General features: G+C 37.8%; 4 protein-coding genes across 4 annotated transcripts; 1 reads left to right on the forward strand and 3 right to left on the reverse strand.

Moving 5' to 3' along the window:
- Positions 1 to 8,704: 8,704 nt before the first annotated feature.
- On the forward strand, positions 8,705 to 9,052 carry P170DRAFT_354591 (uncharacterized protein; the record flags this gene model as incomplete). The annotated part of the gene is made up of 1 exon (XM_024844042.1): positions 8,705 to 9,052. A coding segment is annotated over one exon (348 nt), but the record flags the coding sequence as incomplete, so codon positions are not given.
- Positions 9,053 to 16,335: 7,283 nt separating this feature from the next.
- Positions 16,336 to 16,757, reverse strand: P170DRAFT_354990 (uncharacterized protein; the record flags this gene model as incomplete). Its single annotated transcript, XM_024844066.1, has 2 exons — positions 16,336 to 16,554; positions 16,617 to 16,757. Coding segments are annotated over 2 exons (360 nt in total), but the record flags the coding sequence as incomplete, so codon positions are not given.
- Positions 16,758 to 22,937: 6,180 nt separating this feature from the next.
- P170DRAFT_436145 (uncharacterized protein) lies at positions 22,938 to 23,716 on the reverse strand. The gene has a single exon (XM_024849095.1). The coding sequence runs from the start codon at positions 23,419 to 23,421 to the stop codon at positions 23,170 to 23,172; it is 252 nt and encodes an 83-aa protein (XP_024706372.1). The 5' UTR covers positions 23,422 to 23,716; the 3' UTR covers positions 22,938 to 23,169.
- A 1,162-nt stretch (positions 23,717 to 24,878) lies between these two features.
- On the reverse strand, positions 24,879 to 25,642 carry P170DRAFT_425350 (uncharacterized protein; the record flags this gene model as incomplete). The annotated part of the gene is made up of 5 exons (XM_024847628.1): positions 24,879 to 24,934; positions 24,982 to 24,986; positions 25,132 to 25,205; positions 25,349 to 25,436; positions 25,524 to 25,642. 5 exons carry the CDS (start codon positions 25,640 to 25,642, stop codon positions 24,879 to 24,881), a joined length of 342 nt encoding a protein of 113 aa, XP_024706373.1.
- Between the last annotated feature and the right edge of the window lie 2,308 nt (positions 25,643 to 27,950).

Below are 27,950 nucleotides of genomic sequence, written 5' to 3' on the forward strand. Positions count from 1 at the left end.
ACCCGCACCTGAACAAGCGAATAATGCCCTTAGCAATTAATCTGCAGTGGGCAATCCCGAACAAGAATTAGCCAAGAAAAAATTATATATCACAGGCCCTTGTTTCTCTGGCAGTATGCACCCTGGCGACTGTAAAAAGGATACAGAGCACTATCAGACATCTAACCTATATAAGAATCTATGCCCCTGGGTAAATAATACTCCGGAGCCAGCTAGAGTTTTCAGTACTGCTGAAAACAAGTTAGGCCTATCTAGCTTATCTTTTTTATTAATTATGTACTTTACTCCTGAATGTTCTAATACTTAAATAATGCTGAGTTCTGATAGCCTAGCGCGTTATCCATCAATAGCTGTGGTTATACCGCCATTATTATGGAAGTAAGGAGCTATCCGGACAAGCACAAGGGCCGCTGCGGTGTTATGTAAAAAGCAGTTTTGCTTAGCTCGAGACAGCGACAATTACTAAAATTAGAACATAATTTTCTATAATATAGAATAACTAGATCAGAAAAAAAAAAAAACAGAGATTTTTAACTAGGCCTTGTTCTGATCCTCTGGACGCTTCTATTTCTATTTTATACTATTATTCTGGTGCTATCCAGGGTCTCCGCGGGAGTGCTCTCCTCATAATTAATTCTAATTCCGGTCTGAAACTAGTATATTTCTTTACTTTCGTACCCGAGCCTAGACTAATGCTGTCTCGGCCTTATACTGCGGATATTCCAGGGAAACAAAAATTATATATATTAGACAAGAATACGCTGCTGGTGCGGCTGAAGGAAATAGAGGTAATATTATAGTCTAAGATTATAGCTCACTTCCTAGACTAAAATATGTTATCTCTTTAAGTCTATTATTTAACTAAATTACATAATAAGGCCAGCTCTCGGTCTGGAAAACTGAGAAGACGCGAATAAAAGAGGCTATACTATCAGGATATTTCTTAGTTCGCGCCAGTTGACCTTTCACTGTATATAATATCCTGTAGCCATCTGTTTTAATACAAGCATTAAGGGCAGCTTTATGTACTCTGTAAATAGCAGACCTGTGAATTGCTGCTTGCGGTTTATTTTATCTTATTTAAGATTACTATTAGCTTTTATGTCCTGAATAAGGTAGCTAAACTTAGAAGAGAAAAAGGAGGTAGTTAACTGGGGGGGAAATAATACTTTTTTAGGATAAGGGCCGACATGTTATCGCACAACGGAGACGGGATGAAATCAACTAAATATAGTAGAGTCTTGATTAAATACAGCTTTTTTGTATAATCTAGATACAGCTTCGGACTAGGAGTAGAAACTTTCAGTATAATAAGGTTAGTTTCTTACCAAACTCAAGGACTAGACAAGAAACCGGTCCGGCTGATTAAATTAAGAAAGCCAAAAAAGTGCTATGCTAAGAAGATATTAACCGCAAATTTATATTGTTTTATATTTTCTGTTGATGTTGTTTAGAGATCTAGTACCCAGCACGTGGATTTAAAGGAGCTTTATACAAGATTTAAGGTTTTTATACAATATTTTTAGATTAACCTGGGCCTTTAAAATGTTTAAAGGAATGGTTATAAAGTTGGTATATAGAATATAATCTCGAAGATACACCAGAAGATGATTTAGTATAATAGATTAATTATTTATTTAATTTTATACCATGTAAGTTTACTTCTATATTAAAATACCACCGATGTCTGTTTATATAGGGGTATTTTCTTTTTATTCTTTTACGTATAAAATTCGGGCCAGCTTTTTATAGCACAAGATAATTCGTGGTATTCAGGATAGAACCACATTATCGCAGTGAATTCTTGTTTTACCTTATAGTCTTTGTATAAGAAAATTCCAGTATAGTGAACTGGAAAAAAGGGCGTTTTATCTATGATTTATAAAAGAATAATGATTGATGATTCTAACTTAAGTAATGTCTAATAAACAAGAAGTATACCCTTATTTTTTAGGGGTTAGTAAAGGGGGTTCTGTTGTATAATTAAGACGGCAACCAACAAAAGGTTTAACTTTTGTAAAACCATTTATCAGCTAGAAGCTTATTTACAGTCGGCCTGTCCTAAGGGTTAAGTTTTATAATCTTTAAAATAAACTTCTTATCCTGAGTCGAGATTTTATCTTTGCTAATATTTATAAAAGATTTAATATCGGAAGGAGAAACGCTCTCTATAATATATAAAAGTATTACTAAAGTCTTATTATCAGCCAAATCGGAGTAAGACGAAGGATATAGGCCGAAGTAAGTGTGGTACTTGGCAAGTATCTTTAACTTGTATTTATTATATTCCTGGGGCACATTGGGTTTAAAAATAAAGAAGTTGTTGTCCTATATTAATGAAATAACCTTTGTAGGACGATGTCAGCACTGGCTAGATAGGAAGTCAGAGGAAGAAGTACTAATATACTAAATGACTAAATATTAGTTGTTGGGCCCCACTGCAGACCAAGTTATGTCTTGGGACTCTGTTAAAATGGGGTATTTATTAAATTATGGTTTTTGTAAAACTCAGATTTAATATGGATTGTATTTTCCAGATCTGCTAGTTGAACTTTTGTGAACTGAGTTTTGAGGTTAGGGCTTCTATAATTAACTAGGATATTGTTTAATTTTATATCTACTAAAAGTATTAGTAAGCGAAGTTTCAAGATAAGATGATGGAGTTGAACCTGTATGTATATAGCTGTGCTTATGAAGGACGGCGAGGGCTTGAAGGACCCTCTTAGATATATACTTTATCTCGGCAGTCGCAAGCCTTTGAGAAGCTGATGTATTATAGAGATTATTATTAAGGTGCTGGAGTATAATAGCGGGGGGGTTAGCTGGTTCTTCTATCTTGTTAACTAAACAACAAAGACAGGTAGTCTGTGACTGGAATTTCTTCAGAATATCTTATTTATTTGTGATCCGGGCACTATAAGTATATTTAACTAAGACAGTCTCTCCCACTTTGTCCCTATTTACAGGATAAGTTTGAGACTAATAATATGAAGGAAAGATATACACAATTACCTGGCCAGCTAAACACTTTCGTGGAGTTATTTAGTTATATTATACGTGCCCTATCTGCCCTTGAGAGACTATCCTAATTTTAATAATAAATTTATTGAAATAGAGGTATAAATAGACTTATAGGTTTCAACCTGGCCACTGGGTTATAGGTAGGAATGAGTAGACTTCTAATACAAAATGGTTGGCAAGTATCTCGCCAAGTAACCGGAAGGGACGAACATTATTCCGGTGGCAATTACTTTTCAGCTGACTGTTGCCATATCATCACTTTTGTTCACCCCACCTTAATTCAATTTACCTCACTTTTCTTCATCTTTCTTTATTTTTTCTTAGTTTTCTTAACTTCTCTTTAGTTTATTCTACTTTTCTTTATTGTAATTTATTTCTATCTAACTTTCTTTAACTCATTTTATTTTGTCTTACTTTTTCTTACTTCATCTTATTTCATCTTATTTTACCTCACTTTACCTTATTTTACCTTATTTCACCTTACTTCACCTTACTTTACCTCACTTTACCTTACTTCACCTTATTTCACCTTACTTCATCTTACTTCACCTTACTTCACCTTATTTCATCTTACTTCACCTCACTTTACCTCACTTTATTTTACTTCACCTCACTTTACCTTATTTTATTTCATCTTACCTCACTTCACCTCACTTTACCTCACTTTATTTTACCTCACGCTACTTCATCTGACCTTATCTTACTCTTATCCTGATGTCTTATAATTTAACTAATACAAAACTTATTAAGTATCTTAATAAAACACGGGTATAATTTTTAGGTAGTATATTTCCCCTGAGTGGCGACCAGCTGCGAGATATCGGAAAGTGTTTAATGCTTGTAGAGATGGATCCTAGTATAATATGTCAGAATTTACCTAAAACACGAGCACGTAATATCCTTAATAAATTGTGGATATACTGTCCAGAGCTTTTCATATTATATATCCTATTTATAACTTGAACCTAACTTAGAATACTTAAGTTAAAAAACTATCTTCAGATAATCTTGAGATAGTAGGAAATAATAAAATATTTATAGGTATTAATAGTATTCAGAAGCCTTTACTAAGATATCTTGCTAAACTTAAATATGTAACTGGAAAATATAATTTTTTTTTGATAGCTGAACTAATGATTTTAAGACACCCCAGTCTATCGCATATACCTGTAACCAACCGACCTTGTTGACTTCTTTGGTCAGTATTCAGGACTACAGTAGTTAGCCATCCGAGTACTAAATAATATTAATGAAATATTAATAATTAAGATACTAAGGGAGATGTGTCAAGATCTTATAAGATTTGTTGTTGATAGGATAAGAGAGAGGATGCTGTCGCGGGAGGTTTAAGACTGAGGGTGAATATACAGGACAGTCGGGTATCTATAAAGTATATATGTCTGGCCTAATAAAATTTCTGCCTGTTTATATCTAGCAGCTCCGCGACTGGTGTAAATAATTATCGGGTCCTTACTATTACTAGTAATTTAAGTATAACTAAATCCACTGCCCTTGTTGACTATAACTGTATAAATATTTGGTAACTGTTTGTATTTAAAATTGTTTTCTCCTGTTATTTTAGTAGATGTAAGCTGGATATTTTTATTATCTGAGATCTAATTCAGTTAGTGGTGTATTTGTTCAAGCATGGGGTTAATATAGTTACTAGTATTATTATATTTTCGCGTAATCTTCTCTTATTGTGATTAGTGCATATTAAACTTATTTGCCAAATTTAGACAATGTTTGGACTTTTGAACTTGGTAGTTGTGTTGATATCCCTTTATTTTGTGATCTTAGATATCTCAAAAATAGTAGGGATGATTAAGAGATGTGCTGCAAATTATTGTGTTAAAGCCTAGGGTATAATTCTCTTTAGTATAAACTGGTAGTAATCTTTTTTTAACGCGTTAGCGTCACTCTGGGAATATTAAAGTAATAAAGGGGCTATTCACAAGTTCTGTTATATATAGTTATCGGCTTTGGCGCCTGATATAATTATATTTGCCTTAAATAAGTTTTTTTAACATATTTCTCACAGAGGGGCAATTATCCTACTATTTTCGAAATCCCCTCCATGTAAATACGTCCACATGATAAAACTCACACGGTCATACCTACTGGTAGACTTTGCCATATTTTGCTTTTTAGGTACCCATGGGTTTACCAGAAACCCGCCAAGATCCTAAAGCTCCTTATTTTACAGTAATGTGTATGGAATAACCAGATAGTAATATATGTAGATATTTTATAAGTATACTATTGACATTGTTTGATGTTCTTGGCAGGTTATGGGACAAGAATTGAAACCCAACACGTGATCTGGCAGTCTACCTACCAGACCAGTGAGTGGCCGTCAGTCACTTGCTATCTATTTAGTCTACGAGTTAGCCATTGGGAGCCAGGCACTTCAGTATCTTATAATTAACAACAATGGTGTTTTCCTGGGCATCTTTCATTATACTGAAATTTAAAACTAGTATTATCCCTAGGGACTCTTGCTTGTCTCCTAAACCCCATGCTAATTCTTTTGTAATATTCCGAGAATTCTATTTTAGATAGTGTACGGGAATGTATAGTAAATAAAATCGCATAACTTCCCGGTTGTGGTAGTTTAGAGGGCTTGGCACAGAATAATAATTTACTGATTTATATGACCTTACTGATTTAATATGAGTGAAGGACTTGATTATTCTAAATATATAATATAGCTTATATTCATGTAACCTCTGGAGCTTTAAAGTAATTAATAACTTATGAAATAATGAGAAATTTACTAGGTTTTTAATGTATCTCGCATTTCTTTAGTGAGATAATATTCTCCCTTAGTTAAGCCTGTGGCCTCCCGCGGCTACATCTCCTGTATAGGTATCTCTTGGTTCTGTTTTCGGACCAGGGACAGCAATAACTTATTAGCTTATTAATAAAAAACAAAAGTTTAATACCCGAAAGTATCCAGGGGTTATTTATTAAATCTTATTGTATTTGTTCTTTAACAAGCTGTCCGCGGACGAGGTGTTTCTGATAGATGCGGGTGGGCTGGGCGGTTAAGGTTCCTAAGCGGTTAATAAATGGTTCTACCGCGGAGTCACTGGACGGATTAAGATTTAATATGGTACCGGCTATCTTCCTTAATATATTATATTACATAATAGATACCTTAAAAATAGTAAATAATAAAAAAGAAAAGATTTCCGTAGCACCTATCCGGGCGGTGGTTAAAATAGAGATCTGAATAATAGAAAACCACACGCACTGGCGCTATCGCGTTATCACGGTAGATTAAAAAACACAAACTAAATAAGAATAGCGTGCTGTGATGAAGCTGAACACCAACTGGTTAAAAAAGTGGCGGAAGCAAAGATTAATAAAAAAGCCCGAATATTTTAAGATGAGCTTTACCCGATCAAGGTTAATAGTGTCAATAGAACCATAATATTAAATAAAAATTATAAGATCCGAGCCGGAACTGCTGCAGCCTTCAGCGAGAAGAATAAAGCCACTATTACTAAGATTGTATGGTTTAGCAGAAAGAAGAGCAACAAAACCTATAGATCCTTTCACGCCAGAAAAGAATCTGATATAACCAAAGTCTTCAAACACTGACCATAACCAATATAATGCTACAACTGTCAGGAGATTAGCCATAAAGCATTCTAGTACAAGAATGTTCAGAAATGTGCAAAATACATCACGGAAGACTATTGCCATAGTAATTATAATTAAATAATTCTAAAATATGTTTTATGCGAAGGCCCTTATAAATTATATAGTAAAAACTGTCGGAGGCTCTATCTATCATATTATAAATAAAACCTTCCGAGTAATTCAACTAAATGTGAAGAAACAGAGAGCCGTATATAAGAGCTTAATAAATAATAAAGAAACCCAGACCGCAGTGGTATTAGTAATTCAGGAACCCCAAGCGAGAAGAATTTAAAACTGGCTCTTGACTACTCCGATAGAACATTATAAATGGATAAAGATAGTACCTTTTATCTAAAGAAAAGGCAGATAGCCGATCTAAAGCATACTCTGAATTAATAAAAATATAGAGACAAAATAAGTATTAAAAAGTAATATAAATGTCAGAGACCAGTATATGTTCTTAGTCTGTCTTAATTTATTAGCTGACTAATATAGATAACTATATCAGATTAGTACATATTTTAATCCCTTGTTTCCTTTCTACCAAAATCCCGCAAATCCAGTAATTTAATGCCAGGCAGATGTTATAGCTCTAGTATAATTGCTTCTTTTAAAATTAGCCTGACAGCAAAAGCCCATATACAGGATTATCTATTTGGTCAGAAAATATATGCTGATACCTTTGTTGTTGTTATTAAAATAGACGCCTGTCATGTGATCGCGTTTGTTATTTAGACTATTGTTATGCTCAGGTTCTCTTTAGGTTTTATTAGCTTTTTTATAGCTGACTTTGTTTGTTATATGTATCTGATGTATACTTTGCTAGTACCCTGGGGCAGAGGTTTTGAATACTTTTTAATAATATAGAGTACCCTATCCTTTATCCCGTTGATAGTAAAATCAGGCTATTTCTAATAGGATGTTTCTGTAGCTATAGAAAGTATTATCTTTTTACTGTTTTTTATAATGCTTCTAATAATTTTTTTCTTAAGGATCTGATTATATGATATATTTGGGTATATTCTCTGAGGGTATCAAATAGAAATAAAAGAATTTTAAGGAAATATTTGCAACTGTTAATGAAAAAAAGTAGAAAGAAGTAACCGCTGTTATATATTATTAGATGTAGTCTATAAGTATTTGTCATCAAATACTACCCTTTTACTATAGGGAAGGCCCATAGCTTGTAAATTAGAACTTTTCCTAGCAGATAGTTGAAGAGTGGTAAGAAGACATGTAAGTCTATATATATTTATAGGGAAGATTGTTTATGTAAAGTAATAAAAAGTAGTAAAAAGTAATCAAAAATCATATAAGGGAAGGCAAGAGAATAAATGCTGGTATGGGATAATATAAGATAAAGTAAGGAAAGATAAGAAAAAAAGATAAAAATCAAGAGGAAAAAAGAAAATATAAGGGAAAACAAGATAATAAAAAGTTAGTTAAGAGAAGTTAAAGAAAGTTAAGGGAAGTTAAGGAAAGTTAATGTAAACTAAAGTAAACTAAGGTAAACTAAGGAAAGAGAAGCTAAGTTAAGGTAAGATAAAGAGGCCATATAAGTAGGATTAGAAGTCAATATGGCTCTGTATTTATTAGATAATCGAGGGCCGGTATTGGATAAGTTTTTTTGGTCTAGTTAACACCAGGAATATATAACTGAGATTCACTAAGTACTAACCTATTTCAAACTACGCTAGTTACAACATAGGATTAACTTGTAGATTATAATAAGGATATATATTTCTTAAGCTCTTAGGTCCTGCAGAGAAAAATGACTAAGATACTCTATAAGATTATCATATGTGTCTTTTTTTTTTTTTTCGGTATAAACGCGCATACTGGCTTTTAGAAAGTCTACGATGATCCTCGGAGGATCTTTCCCTATTTAGTAATCTTGAATAGATTAATTTAAATTAAGCTATAAAAAATATAACTTAACATATAAAGATGCTAGCCTTGTTGTATATACTTACTGCAATTTGGCACAGACTAATCTATTATTTCTGCTATTTCTATTTATAGTAATCCTCCTTGATCCAATATGTTCTGCATGACAAGCCTTGTTAGATCCTTAAAAGCCTTTATTTCTATCTTAGATAATATAAGACTAACAGCTCTTAAGGTAACCAAAGAGATTATTATAAAATACAAGAGTGTTTTATTAATGCCTAAAACAGGCCAGCTAATAGAACAGCTAATTAATGTTATTAAAGCTAAGAAAATATTTAGAATATCTTTTTTTACAGGATTCTCCTATATCTTTATTCGGCATAGAAAATACCATATGATACTTGATACTTGTTTCCAGGGTTATCCCCACAAAGCCTATTATGTGGCATGCCCGAAAAGTATTCGCGACTCAGATCTTTCAGAGGAAGATTAAAAACTTCTTAAATATAAACTCCAGGATATTAAGGGATATATATTATAACTAGTCTGGGATAAACTTGAGTAACAGTACGATATTATAAAAAAAGACTGGCTTATGAAGGGCTAAAAGAAAGAAGAAACTTGAGATTTAGTTATTGGCATGTGGCAGGGACTAGAATATTTTAATCTGTCTTAAACAGTAATATAAATAATATAAAGCCTTAAGCTAAAATTATAATTTTATTTTTAGTTCTAGTGCTATCTGTGTACCTAATATGTGAAAATAGTTATAAGCAATAAACGACATAAATAGCCCTAAGTATTTTGTCTAGAAATATGCATATAATAATTATAAACCTCCTTATTTTTGCAATTATATTTCTGGTGCTGGTGTTATTAGAACTCTTCCTTATTTTATCTCTCCTACACCTGTTTTTTAAAGAAAGATACTTCCCAGACCTTAAATCAGCTACTGTTTCTCCCTATTCGTATATTGATTAGAGTTTGCTCTATATTTCCTAGAGTATTATTGTCAGAAGAATATGCTATTTGTTAACCAGTAGTAAGGGAAACCTTTTCACACACTAGATGTAATTTAGAAGCTTATAATATAGGGACTGCAGGTATTGTGTTTATAATGTTATAGCCTATAACAGATCAGAGGGCTCGAGATGGCTCAAATAATAGCTGGGTGGAACGAAGTCCTTATATGTATCTGAGAGGATTTTACTGTGCATGCAGAAGAGGAACTAGAGTAATCTATGGAAGTATTTACTGTAGTGAATGTGGTCATAAAAGATGTCTAGAGTACTTAGAAATGATAAGGGAGAGAAAGTTTCAAAAAAAGATGGGAATTACTAGAGCTTACTGCGGTAGAAAACATACATGATGAGATATAATGTTATACTGTAATAGTAGTTTAGTAAAAGTTCTCTCTTGTAGCTCTAGTTTATTACTGGTCTAGAATACTCTGTATCTCTCTAGTTTAATTAGGATAAGCCCTTGGTTGTATTATGGCTGATTCTACTTCGTGAAATTAATCAGCCTGCGGAGTTAATTGAATCAGGGATAGGAGCGAGATCTAGATCTTATACTCAGCTAATAGAAAATTATTTTAAATAACTTTACAGTATCTATATAAAGTATGTTATTATATGTCTGCATTGCTGCTTGATGCATGCATGCAACCATGTTATATAGTAAGTATTTGGTTTCTTTATTTTTCTTTTTTTTTTCTTTTTCTAATAATGGTAATATAGCTTATAAAATATAATTTTTATTAATAATTTCCACTCAGGGAATTCAAACTAATATGGGTCGAGGTGCATACGATACCACAGGGGTGAAAAAGCCAGGTGTACCACCTCTGCCGCCCAAATAAAACCGGATGACTGTGATATGAGGTGACCGGATAAAGATAAAGAAGGGAAATTCTTTTGATTATACCTGTAATTATAAGTATTAAATTGAATTAACTAAGACTAAAAAGATTCGGTTTGATTGAGCTCCTGAGATCTAGGAAGCTATAAATCCAGCATATGGCCTGATCAGCTAATGTATATTCCCGCGCTCATTAATGACTTTGTTCTATTATTTTGTTTTCACGGTATACCTCTGTTTTAACTTTGGATTACTTCGTCCTGATTACTTTGGATCTTTTTGTTTTACGGCCTCCTCTTTTAAGCTTTAAAGTAAATATTTTATTTCTTGTTTTAAATCACCGGATAACGTAAGAAAGCTTAAATAATATTTGCTACTTTGACTGACATGCTCTTTTTTCAGGATGTGTTCTTATGGTTATGTTAAATACAGCTGCGGTTATAAGAAACCAGAGCCTTGTGTGGTTTGATGTGTCCTGGCTCTCAGTGAAAAAAGATGCTTGGAAACAACTTGACAGGATATAATATGTTTTAATATTATTTGCGGGAAAGGATACTGCTCTGTAAGCCTACAGAATAGACAATGGCAGAAGGATTCCTGTATAAATCTATCTAAGACTACTTTGCTACTAGCGGAATAAAGAACTTACAGCTAAGTTGTTGTTAAGTTAGTCTAGTTTGGTTAAAGAGGCAAAAGACCTTAGCTATAGCGCGCGAAAGCTACCAACCATACATAATATAGGTGGAAGTGGAAATAGCAAGGCCTTTAATCAGTCAGGTTACTAGTGGTTTACAAAGGGGGTTATTACATGGTGGGCCTGGACTCCTACAGGGTTAAACTGATACTGAGTCATTATAAATCCCCTAAAATCTTTCTTTTTTTGTAGTAGAAATACGAGCCTAATCTAAGCCTGCTAAATAAAATTGACAAGTTCTCTAGGAAGCATTAAAAACATTTCCTCTAATGTATATCTGATCGCTCTGTTCAAGTTTAATTTGCTGCCTTTTATTCGCATTCTAATCAGAATAGACAAGTCTAGTCAGAATTCCTATACCTACAGCCATTCTCAAAAGCATGCAGATGGTATATCTATCTAGCCTCTAATTTATTTTGCTATGTCGGGTCTGACAAAGGGAAACCTAGATATTATGCTCGAAGAAGTATCAAATGTATAAGAAAAACGCTGTATAAAAGATGAATAATGGAATCACTGGACAGAGATAGGATAATTATTAATCCTCCTCTGTTAGTTAACTAAAATAATTTACTAATTATTCAGAAGGGAGAAGCAAGACCAAGACATTAGATAATTAATAATACCAGCCGAACAAAATAAGGCAACCGATTATCCTTACTAAAGATGATCCTCTATTCTCAGCCAGAATGTAGTGTTTCTGGATTAGATGTTCATTAAGTTCAAGCGCTCGCGGACAGGCCACCTTTTGTGTTCCCCGACCTTCAATTCGGCTCACGTGGTACCACCATTATGATACATAGTGAGCAATAAATAGTACAACGCACAATAAACAAGCTTTCTAGTATACTAGGCAGGTATTATTAGGTTAAAATCTTTAAGTAACCAGCATTTTCTGATAGGAATAACTCTCTCAAATCATACTATAATACTGTTAAAGAATTCTTTAATAATTTAGTCTGTTTCCTTAGAACTAAGAGCTCCGAGACTGCACATGGCCTTCTGTATCTATTCTATATTATATCTGTGGCTATAGTCTGCTAATACCAGATTTCCGCCAATAATTTATCTCAAGAGTAGCTAGGATATTAATAAGATATTCCATCCCAATTTAAAGAGTCCTGGAGCTCCTATGCTGGATCTGATATTATAATATATCTTTATGACGGTAGAATACTTAAAATTGAGACTGAGATAGCTATCTACACTTAAGGGCTATAAAAGGTGATTATATGCCCAACTGCACCTAATGGAAATTTGAGAGGGCTGAGTAATGTCTTTCAATTAGGGTTCAATTTGGGCCTACTTCTAAAGGAGAGGTCTGGGGTGCTTTAGCTTTTATAATATAGGTAAAAAAAAATAACTTTATTTTGATATGTTCTGCCAGATTAAGACGCGTATTTCTTCGTTTATCTTATCAACCTTAAAAGAAGCACCCTGTCAAGAAAACAGTAACCGCAAATTGAATGTTCCAATATTTGGGGCAGAACTTCATAGTTCATTCTATTCGACACAAGCAAGCGATTTGTAGATAGGGATTTGGGTATGTTACCTAGTTATCGGTGTGACCTTCTGGTCAGAATCCATTACTCATAGGTAGACTAAAAATAACAGGAAAAACTTTTTTTATTACCAGAAATTAAATATATGCCAGCCCTGGTCTAGTGCGTGCATCAGAAATAATTTGGTATTCAGAGAAAAGGAGGCTGGCTTATTTGGATCTAGTTTTTGCTAGCTTTGCGTGATTTAAATTCAACTGAAAAGTCTTATAAGGAAGTAAAGTGGCAAAAAGAATACAAGAACTACTAGATCTTATAATACTAGGCTTAAAATCAAACTTTCTTTCTTCTGACTAAGGAATAAGATATATAAAATATATAATAGGTTTAGCGCAGGCAGCTGCATAATAATAATTTACTGACAGATTCCTAGGGACCTTATCAAAGCCATCCCAGGCCTAGGGCTTAAAATTGCCAATCTTTTGTTTTATTGATTATCTAGGCCTGCAAGCTATTACATAAACAAAAATACCTTTTAATTATTTTGTCGTCAACTATCCGCGGCCTTTCTTGAAAATACCGATCCATCCAAGTTTCTTGCCGGCATCGGAATACAACATGCGTTGCCAGCGCGAGAAATCCGGCGTCGCAAAGCTGAAGTGCGACAAATGTAACACAGTATTTTCTCTAACATTCACTCGCGATATGTATTTGGCACGAGGCAATTGTCAAGGCTATATCCCTAGAATTATATAATAATTAGGTCATACTTTTAATTAGGTCTATGCTTATAATTTCAGCAATCCTTTGCCTGCAATAAATGCCGCCGCCGTAAGATTAAAGTAAATGATCGAGAAGCTTAAATAATATCTCTTCTAACATATATAGTATATACCGGCCGAGACTTCTCCCTATCCTTCTACACCGTGTCTACTTTCAAAATCCGTGTCAAGCTATAACTCTCCAGACTCAGCATCAACCTTGCGCGAGTGGACGTTTTACTCTATTATATTTGATTTAAAGCTAGGTTACGAAATTATCCACTTAAACGTATCTGTAACTAAAATCAATATGCGGGTTTATTTTAAACTAACCCAAAAAACAACCATCAAGCTGATTAAGATATATTTCATCTATTTTTTATGGTATTAAGTGTATAATAAAAAGCCTCAGGAGCTTGGAGACCTTAATATATGATTCAGGATGGCATTAGGTGAATATGTCTACTCAACCGACTATAAAACCCTTGAAAGTCTGGAAGGTGGTAATAATATATCAGTCAATATTTCCAGTTACTTGAAGAAAAGGATTTTGGAAATGTTTTACTCTGTATAAATATTATGCCTTAGTCGGCCTATAAAGCATAATATTTTTATATTGTATGTTACTATCACTGGCAGCATTATAGTAATAGGTAAGCTTAATCTAACTTTGTGTGGCACTATAGCCAACCCCTGCACCTAATTGAGTAGCTGTATACCCATAATTTGAGCAGAAAGTAATTAGTAGATAAATTTCACCGTGGACCCGCAATAAAAGGTGCTGGTTGTTTTCTTTTTGTTTCCCGCACAGACTCCTTGTGACCTCCGCGTGTTGCCTGCCAAGCCACCCGCGTTCTAACATCCTAGGGTGTTGAGGGGCTCGGCCATTTCTGAGAAATTCCCGACCGCTGAGAAACCTCCCATATTGAACGTCTTGGCATCACGTGCCCGCTCAATATCCATCACATTGTCATAGGTCAAGCCTCCTGAGAAATGTAGGAAATACTCTAACCGGATTTGGACTAGCTGAATCATGAATTACATCCATCTGGTGATATATATAAAAAAGGAGAGGTCGTTGCTCATCTCATCTTATCTACCTGCTGAACTCTTCTACCGGCTCATGTTTGAACAGTAGTACTCCCCGTACCATTTTCCCTGTTCGAGCCCCTTCCTCCTTGATTGGCTAAGGCCCAGGACCCTGCTTGAGTAGAACAACAAGCTTAGCCAAAGAGGCACGCTGCTGCCGCCGGTAGCGCTCGAGCTCCATAACAATCACCGTAGCCTCTGTATTAGGCCTCTCCCGCTGCTTCGCGCGGATCCAGTTAATAATAACCTTCCTTCTGCAAAAGAACACACGTTCCTCTTGGGAGGGACGCCACCGAGGTCCGTACGAGTCCTCCAGGGATTGAACCGACGGACCATTACCAAGCCCGACCGTCCATTCCCTCCAAAGGTCTGGAACTGTTGAGATTGTGCGAGAGAGTCTGTACTTCGGAGATCCTGCGACAGCATCAAGGCTAGCTCCAGTCTCAGTACCGGCGCCACCAGTACCGGCTTCTACACCAGCGATCACATCTGGACTGGCTCCTGGCCTAGTCAAGGCCGCTCGAGTAGTGGCGGCAAGGGACCCATCATGTACGGGACTGAGAACAAAGGGGACGCGGCCTTGTATGAAGTCATCAAAGCCCGCCAGTTTCTCCAAGATTTCCTGCTTGCTCTGTTCGATTTGCGACAGGACGGTCCCCCGTAACTGGCTCAGCTGGTCGGCGATAGCCGGCACTGCACGGCGGATTTGAACCTCCTCAGGCTCCCCCGTATCCTGGCTAAGAGACTGCTCCAGCTGCCGGCGAAAGGCCTTAAAGTCGTCGCGATGGAAAATAGGGTCAGTCCAGATCGGATGCGATGGGAACTTAGCCATTTGAAGGACGGAGTCCTGTAGTAAGATCGGGCGAAGTAGCTTCAGCAGTTTGAGGAAGCCCTGACCAGCAATATCACGGCGATCATCTGCTTGGTCGCCCAGCCCCCGTTCATACCACTCCGCCCATTCGTCAACCCATGGCCAGAGCTCGTGTACGAGTGTCTCAGGGGGTTGGATTGCCGCCCTTGGTAGGTAGTAGCAACCCTGGAGGCTTGGATCAAAGCCAGCCGTGGCACGGACAAATTTGCGCGGGAGGTTAGACAGGTAGCACTGGCTTAGAACATCGTTATTCCAGCGGCCTGCCCTGCGTATCTGAGCCTCGTTCACGCCCGCGCGCTCCGCCTCACGAGCTCCCTGACTCCTTCCCATATGCGTGCATTTGGACGTTGACGTCAAGCCTGCGGCATGAAAGGACCTCTTGATCCACTCTTTCTGTGTGTGGTACGCTAACGGCTTCAGACGATCAACGCCCCTTAGCATGTGGATTCCATACCACTGCTCGCGCCTGCTGAATATTGGAGGCTCCTCTCGGAGGATGTTCCATCGGAAGAAGAGGTAGAAAGCCAAGTGCCCCATCGGGCAGCGTTGCACATGGCGATGGCGGGCCGCGATGCCGTACTCCAGTCGATTTAGTTGATTCGTCTTTCCATTATTCATTATCATGAACACCATGGGGCAGAGCATGGGCCCTTCATTCTCCAGCTCCATGCCGAATAGATCGGGTAATTGAGCTGCGCGAATGTTCTCTCCTCTGAGCAGCATGGTGTGGCAGAACAAGAAATCCACCGCCGTACGGAGATGCGACTCTATGGTCACCGGCAACAATCGCTTAGGATCGTCAGCCTCCCATCCCTCCCAGCAGAAGCGTACGATATCGGCCATCTGATCTGTGTTATAGCCATCCTGGAGCGTCCCAAGCGCGCGGTCCTCGAACTCTTCCTTCTTCCTAGAGGCCTCCCTAGCTAGGTTGGACTTGAGCAATACCTTTAGAGCCTCACTTCGCATAGGGGGCTCCTTGACCGGGCATGACGGACTGCTGTACTGAAAGTTCCAGAGACTCATGATAGCGGATACCTCCCCCTCCACCGTCCTTTCCGAAATGGTGGGAATAACAAAATCTCCACTATCGTCGGTACGAGCTCGCTTCTTCCTTCTCGTTCCTTCGGCTGGCCGGCCGATGATTTTCGTGTCAATGTACAGCAGGAGCTTGTCGTTGCTGACAAGCTCCCCATCCACAAATTGCATCTCGGAACACCATTCCTACTCGGCCTCAGAGAATTAGCGTCTCCGTAGCAGAGAAAGAGGGAATGGGCAGGAAGAACCTTCCATCGCTTCTGCCCACGAACATACACTCTGGTGGTGTTATCAGGCCAAATGGCATGTCCTTCTCGAAGCACCCTCTCGCTTACAGCAGCATACTGCGCGGCGTGGTTGGCAAACCGTTCATGCTGGGCACGATCCATCGGATAAACAACAGGAACTAAGGCTATTATGCTATATATGACACATTTACAGTGGAATTTGCCTGCAAGAAAATTATTTTGGTCCCTCGCTCACGCGAGGGATTGATCTGACGGCGAAGGAGTTACAGAACCCCCTCGCGCGCGAGCGCCACGCGCTAGCCACTTATTGAATGGCTTGGCGATTTCTGCATAGTAACCCGGGAAATTACTGGGCCTGCGCCACCCTACGATAAGTCCAGGATGCCGGAAAGCAAAGGGCAATCTTGGCTATAAAACGCCCGTTTCCTCACCATGTATCTTTATCGATATTATGAATTTAATTTAGCACAGACTGGTCCCAGACTGCCCGCACATATCTTAATCTAAAAACATGTCGCAGGAGAAAATTAGTCCTCATGCCATAGATTAGCCCTATCTATCAGAAATACTTGTTGAAGTTAATATACTACTTATAAGAATTATTTGTATGGTCGGCCCTGACGATTTAAAAGGATTTTTAAATATATAGTAGATATAAAATTAAATCTAACTCGCCTAAGTTATTATGTGTTAATTTTATTAGTTCTATAATATAATATCTCGGCTTTGTGATAAAGCCCCTGAGACGGCACAAGGAATCACAAATATAATTTAAAAGAGGCTCGATTCTTAAAGGCAGATCACCGGGATGAATATCTGTCTACCTACATGGAAACAGAGGCGAAACTAGGATGCCCCCTACTATTTATCTAAGTTTTACAAGACAAGAACCAACCGCTTGTTGAGGTATGGATTATTTTATTAGTTTTAAATTTAAGTAAAGAGAATTAATAAAAGCTGCTAGATCTAATAAAGAAACTAAAAATCAGGGCTATATTAATAATAAGGTAAAATCCATATTAATCCCTAATACTGGTCTGTCAGCGGAAGTAACAAGTACTATTACTGGGACAATAGACAAAAAACAGCTATTAGAGCCTATAGAGGCTTCAGGGATAAAAGATCTAATATTATTACTTTTATCTATACTCAATCACTTTATTGCAAGAGGTAACTTTATTATAAAAAATATTTTAAAGATGGCCTAAACTCTTTATCAGCTGAGTAAGTACTGTGATGATGCCTTAAGCGAAATCTATAAGAGAATTTTTAAACTATTTTATAATAACCATGTAGAAAGACTCTCGGTCTTTACAGGAAATGAATGGTCAGATGGCTCTATATAGGTAAAAGTACTTAATATGAGATCGGCCAAGCAAAAAAAGGTAACTATTTTTAATATACTGGAGTATATAAGGGCATGAGAATGGTATGATGGCCAGATTAGAATTATATAAAACATAGTTTTTACCAAAAAGGGTAAACAGGTAGATTATTAAGGGGCAGCTACACATGTGCTGGACGGTATAGAAAAGCTTAAAATAAGGAATAAAGAGTAGCCAAGATAGATTAGCGGGGTTAAACAAGTTACTATGCATGATGAGGCGGTTTAAACACCGAAAAATAACTTATCTATCATTAGTAAGATGTAAGATTTATAATAAAAGCAAATTATTATACAACTCAGCAGGGGCCAAAAGTTAACCACCTAGCTTGTTAGGGAACTAAAGATCAGAATACTATTCTATTAGAAGATCTAGTATAGTCTTATTTTAACTGAACTTTTCTAATCTATTAACATGGGATAGGGATTTTACCAAGATAGATACAAAAAAATTAGACCACCTGATTTGAGACGCTAAAAGCAACTCGTGTTATATGAAATTATTTTATATTCTAAGCTCGTAATTAGAATACCTACTCTGGAATAGTTCCCTAGATCTTGACAAATTTTACACTAAGCTACAGAAAGAGGAACTACTTGCAAAAAATGAGCTCGAAGAGCTGTAAGGCACTTTTATTATCTTTTATAAATTAACTAACTAGATACTTTAATTACTTAATATATAGTCTATAAACCTTTTCCCACTGCGTGACTCTATTAATCAGAGAAGTTACAGATTACTTTAAATATATCTTATAATAATTATTAAACTTTTATATACAATAAATAAAAAACTTACTAATATTTTTTTACTGTATCTGGAATAAACTTTTTTATAAATTATAATACTATTACTAGTTTTTTATATTTATATTATACCTAATATCTTTTATAAATCTTCTAGTAGTAGCTTTCTCAGCACTAGTAAACCTATTACTAGGTCCTTTAGCTATTAATAATATAAATAAGTTAATAAATTTTATTTTTTTTAATATAATATCCTAATATATTATTTTATTAAGTCAGGCTTATATTATCCTGCCTATAATAATAATATTATTTTTTTTTATTATCCAGACTACTTTATTATACTCAAGCTTAAATATAGCCTTAGTATATTACTGGATTTTTAAAGGGTCTATTATTATTAAAAACTTTATAGTCTGATAGCTATATAGCCCTATTACAGAATTAAGCTTAATATAATTTATTAGTACTATTATAACTATCTTTGTTATATAGCTAGAATCTAGCTAGGGTAGGAGAGAGCTAATTAGAGGCTTATTTAAAAATAGATTATTTATACCCTTACTATTTGCTAATATTTGGATAAATTTGTTATTAAATATAATAGTTAGTAACACTAAAATAACAGCCTGCTATTAAAAAAAAATACTTATTATTAATAGTTATTTAAATACAGATTAAAATAAAATCTTTATTTAAGAAATAATTTTAAACCCTAGACTATCCGGATTAGCTATAAAAAAATTAACAGAATTAGTATTTTATTAATTAACACCTAAAGTATCCGCAGCTAAAGGAATATAATTACTAAGTTTAGTTTTTATTATAATAATACTCTTGTCTCCTAGAAAGGCGGATATTTTCTTATTCTTATTCTTAAATCCTGAGCCTTTTTTATATCTTTTTTTTTTTATTCTTGGCCCGCTAGACCCTTAAAATAAGCCGGGTCTTATTTATCTGCATATAATAAAAGGTAATAAGACCCACGTACTTTATATGGCATAATAAAAGGGGTCTAGAGAGATAAACTATCTATTAATAACAGAGAAACTGGAGTATTACTAAATCTATTTATAAGTTAAATATTATAAATAAAGATAGAAATTAACAATATATTTGCCCAGACATAGATACTTATATATTTATTATAATTAGAAATATTTAAAATAACAGAGTTTATACATTTGTCGCTAGTATTACTGATATTATAAAGTATGAATAATTCTTAAATCTTTTAAATAGTTAAATCCTAAATTATTACTTCTATAATATAAGGTTCAGCGGAGCGGTAAAACATTTAAAGGGCCCGAGTCAGGATATAAATATGCGGCAGCTTCTAGAGTGTTTGGCGGGCAGAAGCACAGGTGGGTCACATCGAGTAAGATCGCCAGTCACAAATTTACCTTTCTTGTGACTGAACTAGAAAAATAGTTAAACAATACATAGCTTTTTCCGGCTTAGTATTAACTTACTTGTATTTGCTAAACAAACTTCGACCTTAGATAAAATATTAACACGAAAGCTAATAGTTAGACATATATTCACTCACAGCAGTAGGAGGAAGCAATTTTTTTTGTAAAAAAAGAATATAGGATTCTGAAGATAGCGACTTACTCTAATTAATGATTTGGTATCTTGCTACATGTTTACACCAGCAGATCTTATAACATCCTATTAATGCACAATTGATGTTATGGGCAACTGCCGCAATTGCCCGAAGAAAGGGTATTCCTAAGTGGAGCAAGGAGTAGCTTTGGGCCACTCACATAGCCTGTCGCGAGCCCCACAATCGCCTATTTGTTTCCGTGCCTATGCCTGGGGTGGCCTCTTAACCAGCAAATATCAAACTAGCCTCAGCTTATTAATGCTAGTTACAAGTTAAGCACATGAACCGGGTAAAATGGCCGGAGCGTGCAAATCAAGGCCGCGTTAAACGCTGGACCGACTAACTGTGTTATGTTTTTCCCGGGCGCTAAATAATTAATATCACCTGGGCAAGTTTTGGACTTAAATACAGTAAAGTAAATACTTAGCTAATATTAAACACTTTCTTGCTAAAGCTTACTAGAAGTTGGATATAGAGATTACTTGCCGCCTAAGCTTCTTATATATATTAAAATATCCTTTTAAACTACTGCTTTTATCAGGAGCCAAAGAAGAGAGAAAACGATCCCGCCATCTATATATAAATAACGCCAAGGGAATATCGTCAGGCAACAGTAGCAGAATACGTTGATGAGACAGGTCAATATTAGTATAAAGCAAAGAATAAGAACAGTTTAGAACTAATTCAGAATATTAAAGCGTGTACGAAGCATGAAGAGAAAAATGAGCATCGTTCAACAATATATTCAAGAGCGCAGGTTCATTACTCCACGGCACAGAGGAGCCGGGTCGAGGGGTAACAAGAGTTGTGCCCAATATTGTGCGGTCGCTCATGCCCACAACAGTGTTCAACGATTGGTTACTCTCTGTGTTCACCCTTTTCTTTCTCTCTAAAGGTGGCGTTACGAGCTAGTTATATCTTGTATCTCGAAGGAAGGTGAATACGGTGATTTGGGAACATATTACAGTAGATGTGATCGGTTAATTGACCGGGTACGCTAGATAATTCAATATAGCATTTTCAGTTAACCAATATTAATGTGTACCTAACCTAGAGTCAAGATTATAGGGCGACTGGGCAATTGTCGCAGACACGCTTTTGTATAGTCTTGTTAAACAGTAGATCACCATAGCAAACTAAGATTTGCAGCCTAGCTCTTGGGAGTACGTTTGCTCATAACAGCCTAAATCGAGTTCCTACGGCTAATCTCCACCATCCTAAGAACTTACCTAGATACCGCAGGAGCCAGATTACTCTGGAGAACAGATATAGTTATCTCAAAATCCGGTCGAGTGATCCGATGAACTGAAAGCGTGCCACCAAGAGCAGCGGGCCGTTGCTAAGACTGCAAAGATTGTCGAGCCGGTACTAGGTGCAAACCGCTTGGTCATACAGCATGCTAGCGAGAGATATCCATATGGATTGCATCAACACACAGCCGGATATTTGTATGTACTTCTAATCCCAGAGTACAGTAAGATTTCATTCTCAGAAACTTGTTGGCTATGTCGGTTGATCAATAACAGAGTTCTGGGAGTGTCTCGGCTTTCGCACTTTGAATTACTAGTATTTTCCTTATCCCAGATAATTACACATCCATCAACATCTCTTCCCCATCTCGTTTTGATCCTTTTGATCCTGCTGGAAACTATCAAAACCATACCGGTTCTCCCTAGATAGATCCTTTTCCCGATCGCGTCCTTGCCCAGGCACACTTCCCATCTGTACACAATTACATTTGTCTGCCTCCACTTTCTTGCCAGTATTCTTGTTCAGGAGCGTATAAACACCGTATCCGCCGAAACCAACCCCGGCATTAAAGGAAAGCACTATCCAGACTCCTGGACATCCATTCACAACGCAAAATGGTCCCTGTTATTATTAATTAGTATGTTTCTCTCGCTTATATATTATAACAGGCCTGGATTTAAGAGCTGAAGACTGACTGCCATATCTCTAATGACCTTTGCGGACTGCAAGTGAGGAAGATAGCGGGAAGAAATCGCGGTATAGTATAAATGCTTATGATTAGAGTGGGTTAGGAAGCACAGAACCAGTGCGGCGCGGGGGTGATAAGAGAAGCCAGCGTAATCCACGTCGAGATCGCCGTCACAAAGTCAATAGACCGAAAGTGTTGGAAATTAGTTTCGGAAAACCCCTGTCATAGTGCATTTAATACTAACACAAACTCGTTCAAGAATTAATATTGGAGCAATTGTCCCAGCCACTTCAGCTGTAATACATCCACAAAAGCAATGTCCAATCTCCAAGTAAAGAGCCCCAAATTTCCTACGCTGTTAAGGGTCTACACGAAGGGCCTACGCTATACTTACCCACGGGGGTATACCCACAGGGTAATACTCGTGGGTATCTAGTGCCAAGCCGGAGAGAAGGTGGCTAACCGAAACCATTCTCCACCCAGTCGTAGGTTCGTGCATTTCCTAATACCTTAGCATCCCCCAGGTCTCCCGCAAGAAATTATTCCAACCCACCTAAACTCTCCGCTATTCTCTGAGCCATCAGACTATACCAGAAACCGAATCCACAACACTTATGCTGTCCTATTGATCATTGTGCTATAAATAAATATCGAGTCTAACTGTATTTTATGAATCTAGGAATACGCAGTCGGATATTTAATTGTTCGATTCAAGTCGCGCCAAGTAATTCTCGAATTGCAACTATAGAAATAAAACCACATTCACTTGGAATTGGAATACCCCTTGACGCAAGTTCGATAGTTCTTTTCTTTTTAAGTTTCGAGGACAGACTTTCCCAATTCTGGTACAGCACTAAGTCTGCGCATGAAATTCTCGCTATATGACCTTGGGCTTGTGCTTGATCAAGAGCCTTGGGTAGTATTTCGTGATTGGGAAAAGAAGCAGCAGGCCAGCCTTCAGTATTAGGAGATGCTTGGGGAATGGTCCACTGCTCGAATTCTTCTTCAGCAGGGGGCTCTGTGGGAACGGGCTCAGATTCTTCAAGAACAAGCCCAGGTGGGGTCCGAACTTCCACAGAAACAGGATTGATAGCAGCAGGATATCGGAATAGAGGGTCGATATGAACATGGTTAAGGGTAAAGAGAGACTCACGACGATATTGGCCTGAGAGCGCTGACAGATTCTTGGGCCTGGAAGATACCGGCCGAGAGGTGATACAGACTGGCGATAACCTGGAATTTCGAAGAGGTATTTATATTCGCCAACCCATCAACCCGTGCGAGGCTGAACCAACCCAATAGAGCCTACTCTGGTTGACCTCAGTAATTCCGGTAGTACAGGGGAACTGTGGTCGGCTTAAATGAAACACCCAATGACTGCGTCGCAGGAAGTAGCAATGAGATCGCAGACAGCGCTATGAGGGACAGCACAGCAGAAAGGCGGAGATTGCAGAAAGGTACAAGGAGATTGCACGGTTCGATGATCCAGGCCTTCGCCTAGACTGGGATGACCACTGAACTTGCTAGTGACTGCATCTCACTGGTGGATATGAATGAGGGACTTAGGCTGGCCACACCATCCTGTCCTATCAGGCGAGAAGCTACGCGATAGTGCACTGTCCTTCCTGCATGGGGGCATAGCTGATCATTAGACTTGAAAATAGGGATCCCGATCATTGCTGTCGACCCATTGCTTTAAGCAATCGTACAATTTCATCCATCTTGGGGAAAAGTAGAGTTCCGGCTTGCTCTCATGTACCTTGGCCGTGATATAACCACTGAAACACCAAGACGATGTCAGCAAACACGAGTTCAATCCCCTGATTTGCCATGAAAACGACTCTTCCGTGAAATGGGTTTCGCGTCCCGGCTTTTCGCCGCTGAGTTTCCACTGACTGGACTTCTACCTTTTCGCTCTGGGGACAATCGTCCTGTACCAGAAGATTTTAAATTCTCTTCAAATCCATTAGCCTTTGCTGCCGTCTCAACTATACCGGTAGGACTCTCTGATTGGCAACGAGAGGAGTCGTTGTCATCGAAAAACTGAGGTCGAGAGTCGTTATCTTTAATCCACAATAGACCAGGGTAAAGCGGTTTTTCCGCGCCTTCACAAAAAATGTGAGGAAATAAAACCATTGCTGCGGGGCTCATGTTTAGTATAAGCGATCCGATTACAATTTTATTGGTCTTGCTGCAACGGGGCCTTGAATATGAACTGGCTGGGTAATATCTACTAGAATAGACTAGATTACGGGGGCAATATGTAAAGATATAGTTTAGTTTCTTAAGCTTTGATAAAAAGAACAAGTTCTAAGACAGAATCAAAACAACGAACGTGGAACTAAAGGCGTACTGCAGAGAAATCTTCGGGATGGAGCAGTATTGTGTACTCCAGTAGCAAGGCGGAAAGCAGAGCCCAAAATCTGGAAACAAGAGCACAAGAATGATACATACTCAAACAATGAAGACCCAGTGCAAAAAGTTGGCTGGTCGGACTCCATGGCATGGTAACATCACGGGCGAGTGGATTTACTGAATCATAAAATCAAGAGAACTGGTTCCGGAAAATCCTTCTGCGGTTACCATCTAAAAGACAGGATTGCCAGGCTTAAGGTTAAGCTGCTTCCAAGCATCAAAATATACTAAAATATTAATAGTGCCAGTAGACCGATCCTCTCGGCGGACAGACCACAACTGATTAAAGTTAGTAATACTGTAGATTTCGGGAACGTTGCGATAAAGAATCATATAAATATCATAGACACTGTTATTAGAGTTCACCTGGCCGAGAATGTTTCCATTGCCTGGAATTCCTGTGCCATGGGCCTCTATAACATACCACTCAGTTACAGGATCAGTAGTCCAGCTATATACTGCCAGGGTATAATCGCCCTCAACACTAAATAACCCTCCCTAAGTCAAAGATCTATGTTATAATCTTATTAGCAGGGGCAAATAGGTAATAGACCTAGGGCAGCCTTTCTAAATTCTGGGTAGAATATATACTAAGGATCACCACCTCTATAGCCTTTTTCACCCAGGAATTCTGAACTCACATCCCAGGAGATCTGGAACTGGCCAGTTCCGTCGAACTCGGTATACTTGGCACCAGCGCCGTTATCGTTATAAAGCGAGTAATAGAACCTGGTAGAGTCTACTCCATCTTAGCTGCCGGAAAATTAATTTTCACGTTTTGCGAGGTGGCTTCTATCAGTGGAGTTCCCAACCTACTCTAACCACCGAAGGAATTTGGGGGATTTAGGATAGAGGACTTTCGGTATTAGGTCCGCAGGGCTGGCAAATACTCCCATAAGAGATAAGAAAGCAAGAAGTCGGGAGACCGAGAGCATGATGGAATTCAATATATAAACTGTTTTGAAGTTTGAACAATCGTTATCTCCAGGGGGATGGACCATGACAGCGAGGGAGGCTGCCTTAAATGTTGTTCTAACATCCTTCTAAAGGTCAGCTCGGATTCAAAATTACAGGAGGAATGTGTGAGACACGGGAAGTATGTGTGAGACACGGGAAGTATGTGGAGATGGAGGTACACATTGCATGGCATTGTAAACCTATTAACCCTACGCAGTTGAACAAGGCAAGGCTCCAGGGATGAAGTGCATTGTAATGGGACCTCCCGCTCTATATTAAAACAGCTGCGTCAGTTTGATTAGGTAGTACTCATCTTCAGTCTAGCTTTAGTTTAGTCTCCGGCCGCTACCTATTTATCCGGTGATCATCTGTCGCAATTGAAGCTTCCTATCATAATACGAACGCGATAATTTCTTCGCTTCTTCGTGTTTGCCCGAATACTAATTTAATAACACCTAATTTAGACGATGCAACTTACATGTAATATGCTGCTCTGCAGAGTAAGTCCAATCAGCTAATAGTTATCATACCTTGATAACGCCGTTCGCATATCACCATAGGAGTGATTTCAGGCAAAAGGAAGAAAGTTACCGCATTCTACAAATGCCATTGCTGGCCGTTGTGTTTGATTAGGGCGGTCTCACACCACTTACCTGGTAAATTAATTCAGAATAGTCTCGAGGGGTACCGATGTGGGTCCACAGGTTTTTTCTTTTTCATCGAAACGGGGTCTACATTCTTTTAGCATTATCATCCTCTCGTCTCCGCCTTCCCGTCTGTTAATTCTACTTCATAGGAATTTTCTCGAAGAACGTGAACACGCCATTGAACTAAGTTATTACGTGTTGCTGAGTTGGAACTTTCGAGGGCAGCCGGTCGTAGAAACTGAGTGGGACTTTGAATAGCCTCGATGACATATTGAAAATCGCGAATAATTAGATAAAACTTCTCTTTGAGCAACGTACGATATAGACACAAAACAACAAATTGGGGTGCAATCAAATGATGGCACGAATGAGTGTAAAGTTCCAATACGTAGTCAGTAAGCCGTCATTGATCCATTAAACAAGATCTGTCAACGAGAGATTCAACGCAGTGCGATAGGCTATTCCAGGATCTCAATTTGCACAGAATCATACAATAATCACCAAAGACTACACTGAGTGATAGGTTGACATATTTTGACTCACAAAGGACTATCTTGCCGTAACCTATAGCAATGAGTCCAGACTGTGGATAGTCATATGATCTGACCGAAAAAAAGTCTGGATGAAATATCTATAATTCCTGTGTGTTAGGCGCAAAGATAAATCCACAGCGCTCTCTTCAACGCTACACCCATCTTTCTTGTTAAGGTATTTAAACGGTTTTATAACATAGATAAAAAAAAGATAATCAGTCTGCCAAGGACCTTTCGCCCGTCGGGCGTGCCATTCTTACTGGGAAAGAGAAGTATTTTTTGGGAATTGGAGGATTACTTCTATTTCTTGTTTTCTAGAGCTCGTTTGGCCTTGTTAAAGTTTGCTTTTCACTTGGAAGTACATAGTACGTGTTACCTTGTTTCTCGCGCGTTTATTCAGTAGGTAAAAATGCGCGTGTATGTTTTCATCAAGACTCAGGTGTAGTGTTGTGTAGTGTCTCTACTAGGAGAGATCGATGTCTAGAGAATCCAAGAGACTGCAGTATAATGAAGCAAAAGAGCGTATAATTTATCTCGCTTACCGGTTAGTGCCAGCTAGACTAAAAGATTTACACGGTGTGACCTGTCGCGCACCGTCGTTAATGATGGTCACGTTATTAAACTGCACGTACCAGTTAGTAAATTTTGCTATTCCTGGTACTTGAGACGCTAGCGGTCTCGAGATTTTTCCGGTTGGTCCGCCACTTGAGCCTGTACTCTTTCCACGAAGGGAAGGATCTTCATATCCACGAAGATTGTCCCGAAAGGTAAGTTTCTACTATGGGCTCCACATCCCATATTCCCGAGGGCAACCCCCCAATTTGCCGGCGTTGGTCGCGGATGATAAATGCTGGACTCACGAAAAACAGTATACACAGTACAGTCACTTGTGAGCCAGACCCAAAAATTGGCATGCCAAGAGCTCCATGTGACAATGCCTCTGACTGTCCAGGCCTGAACTACTATAGTCCTCGCCAAGACGAGCACACCGTGCCCGGAGTCGGGTAAACTTTCGAACACCTACTCTGGACCATGGCTGGGAGAAAACATCCGGATAGAAATATCTCACCCAAAACCATACGTCGCTTTAATAGTACCATACGACT

The sequence above is a fragment of the Aspergillus steynii genome, assembly GCF_002849105.1.
Source record: "Aspergillus steynii IBT 23096 chromosome Unknown P170scaffold_3, whole genome shotgun sequence".
Lineage (NCBI taxonomy): Eukaryota > Fungi > Ascomycota > Eurotiomycetes > Eurotiales > Aspergillaceae > Aspergillus > Aspergillus steynii.

Bases quoted from the DNA above. Each gene is read 5' to 3' on its own strand.
- P170DRAFT_436145 (XM_024849095.1), bottom strand. From the start codon at position 23,421: ATGTTCATATCGACCCTCTATTCCGATATCCTGCTGCTATCAATCCTG.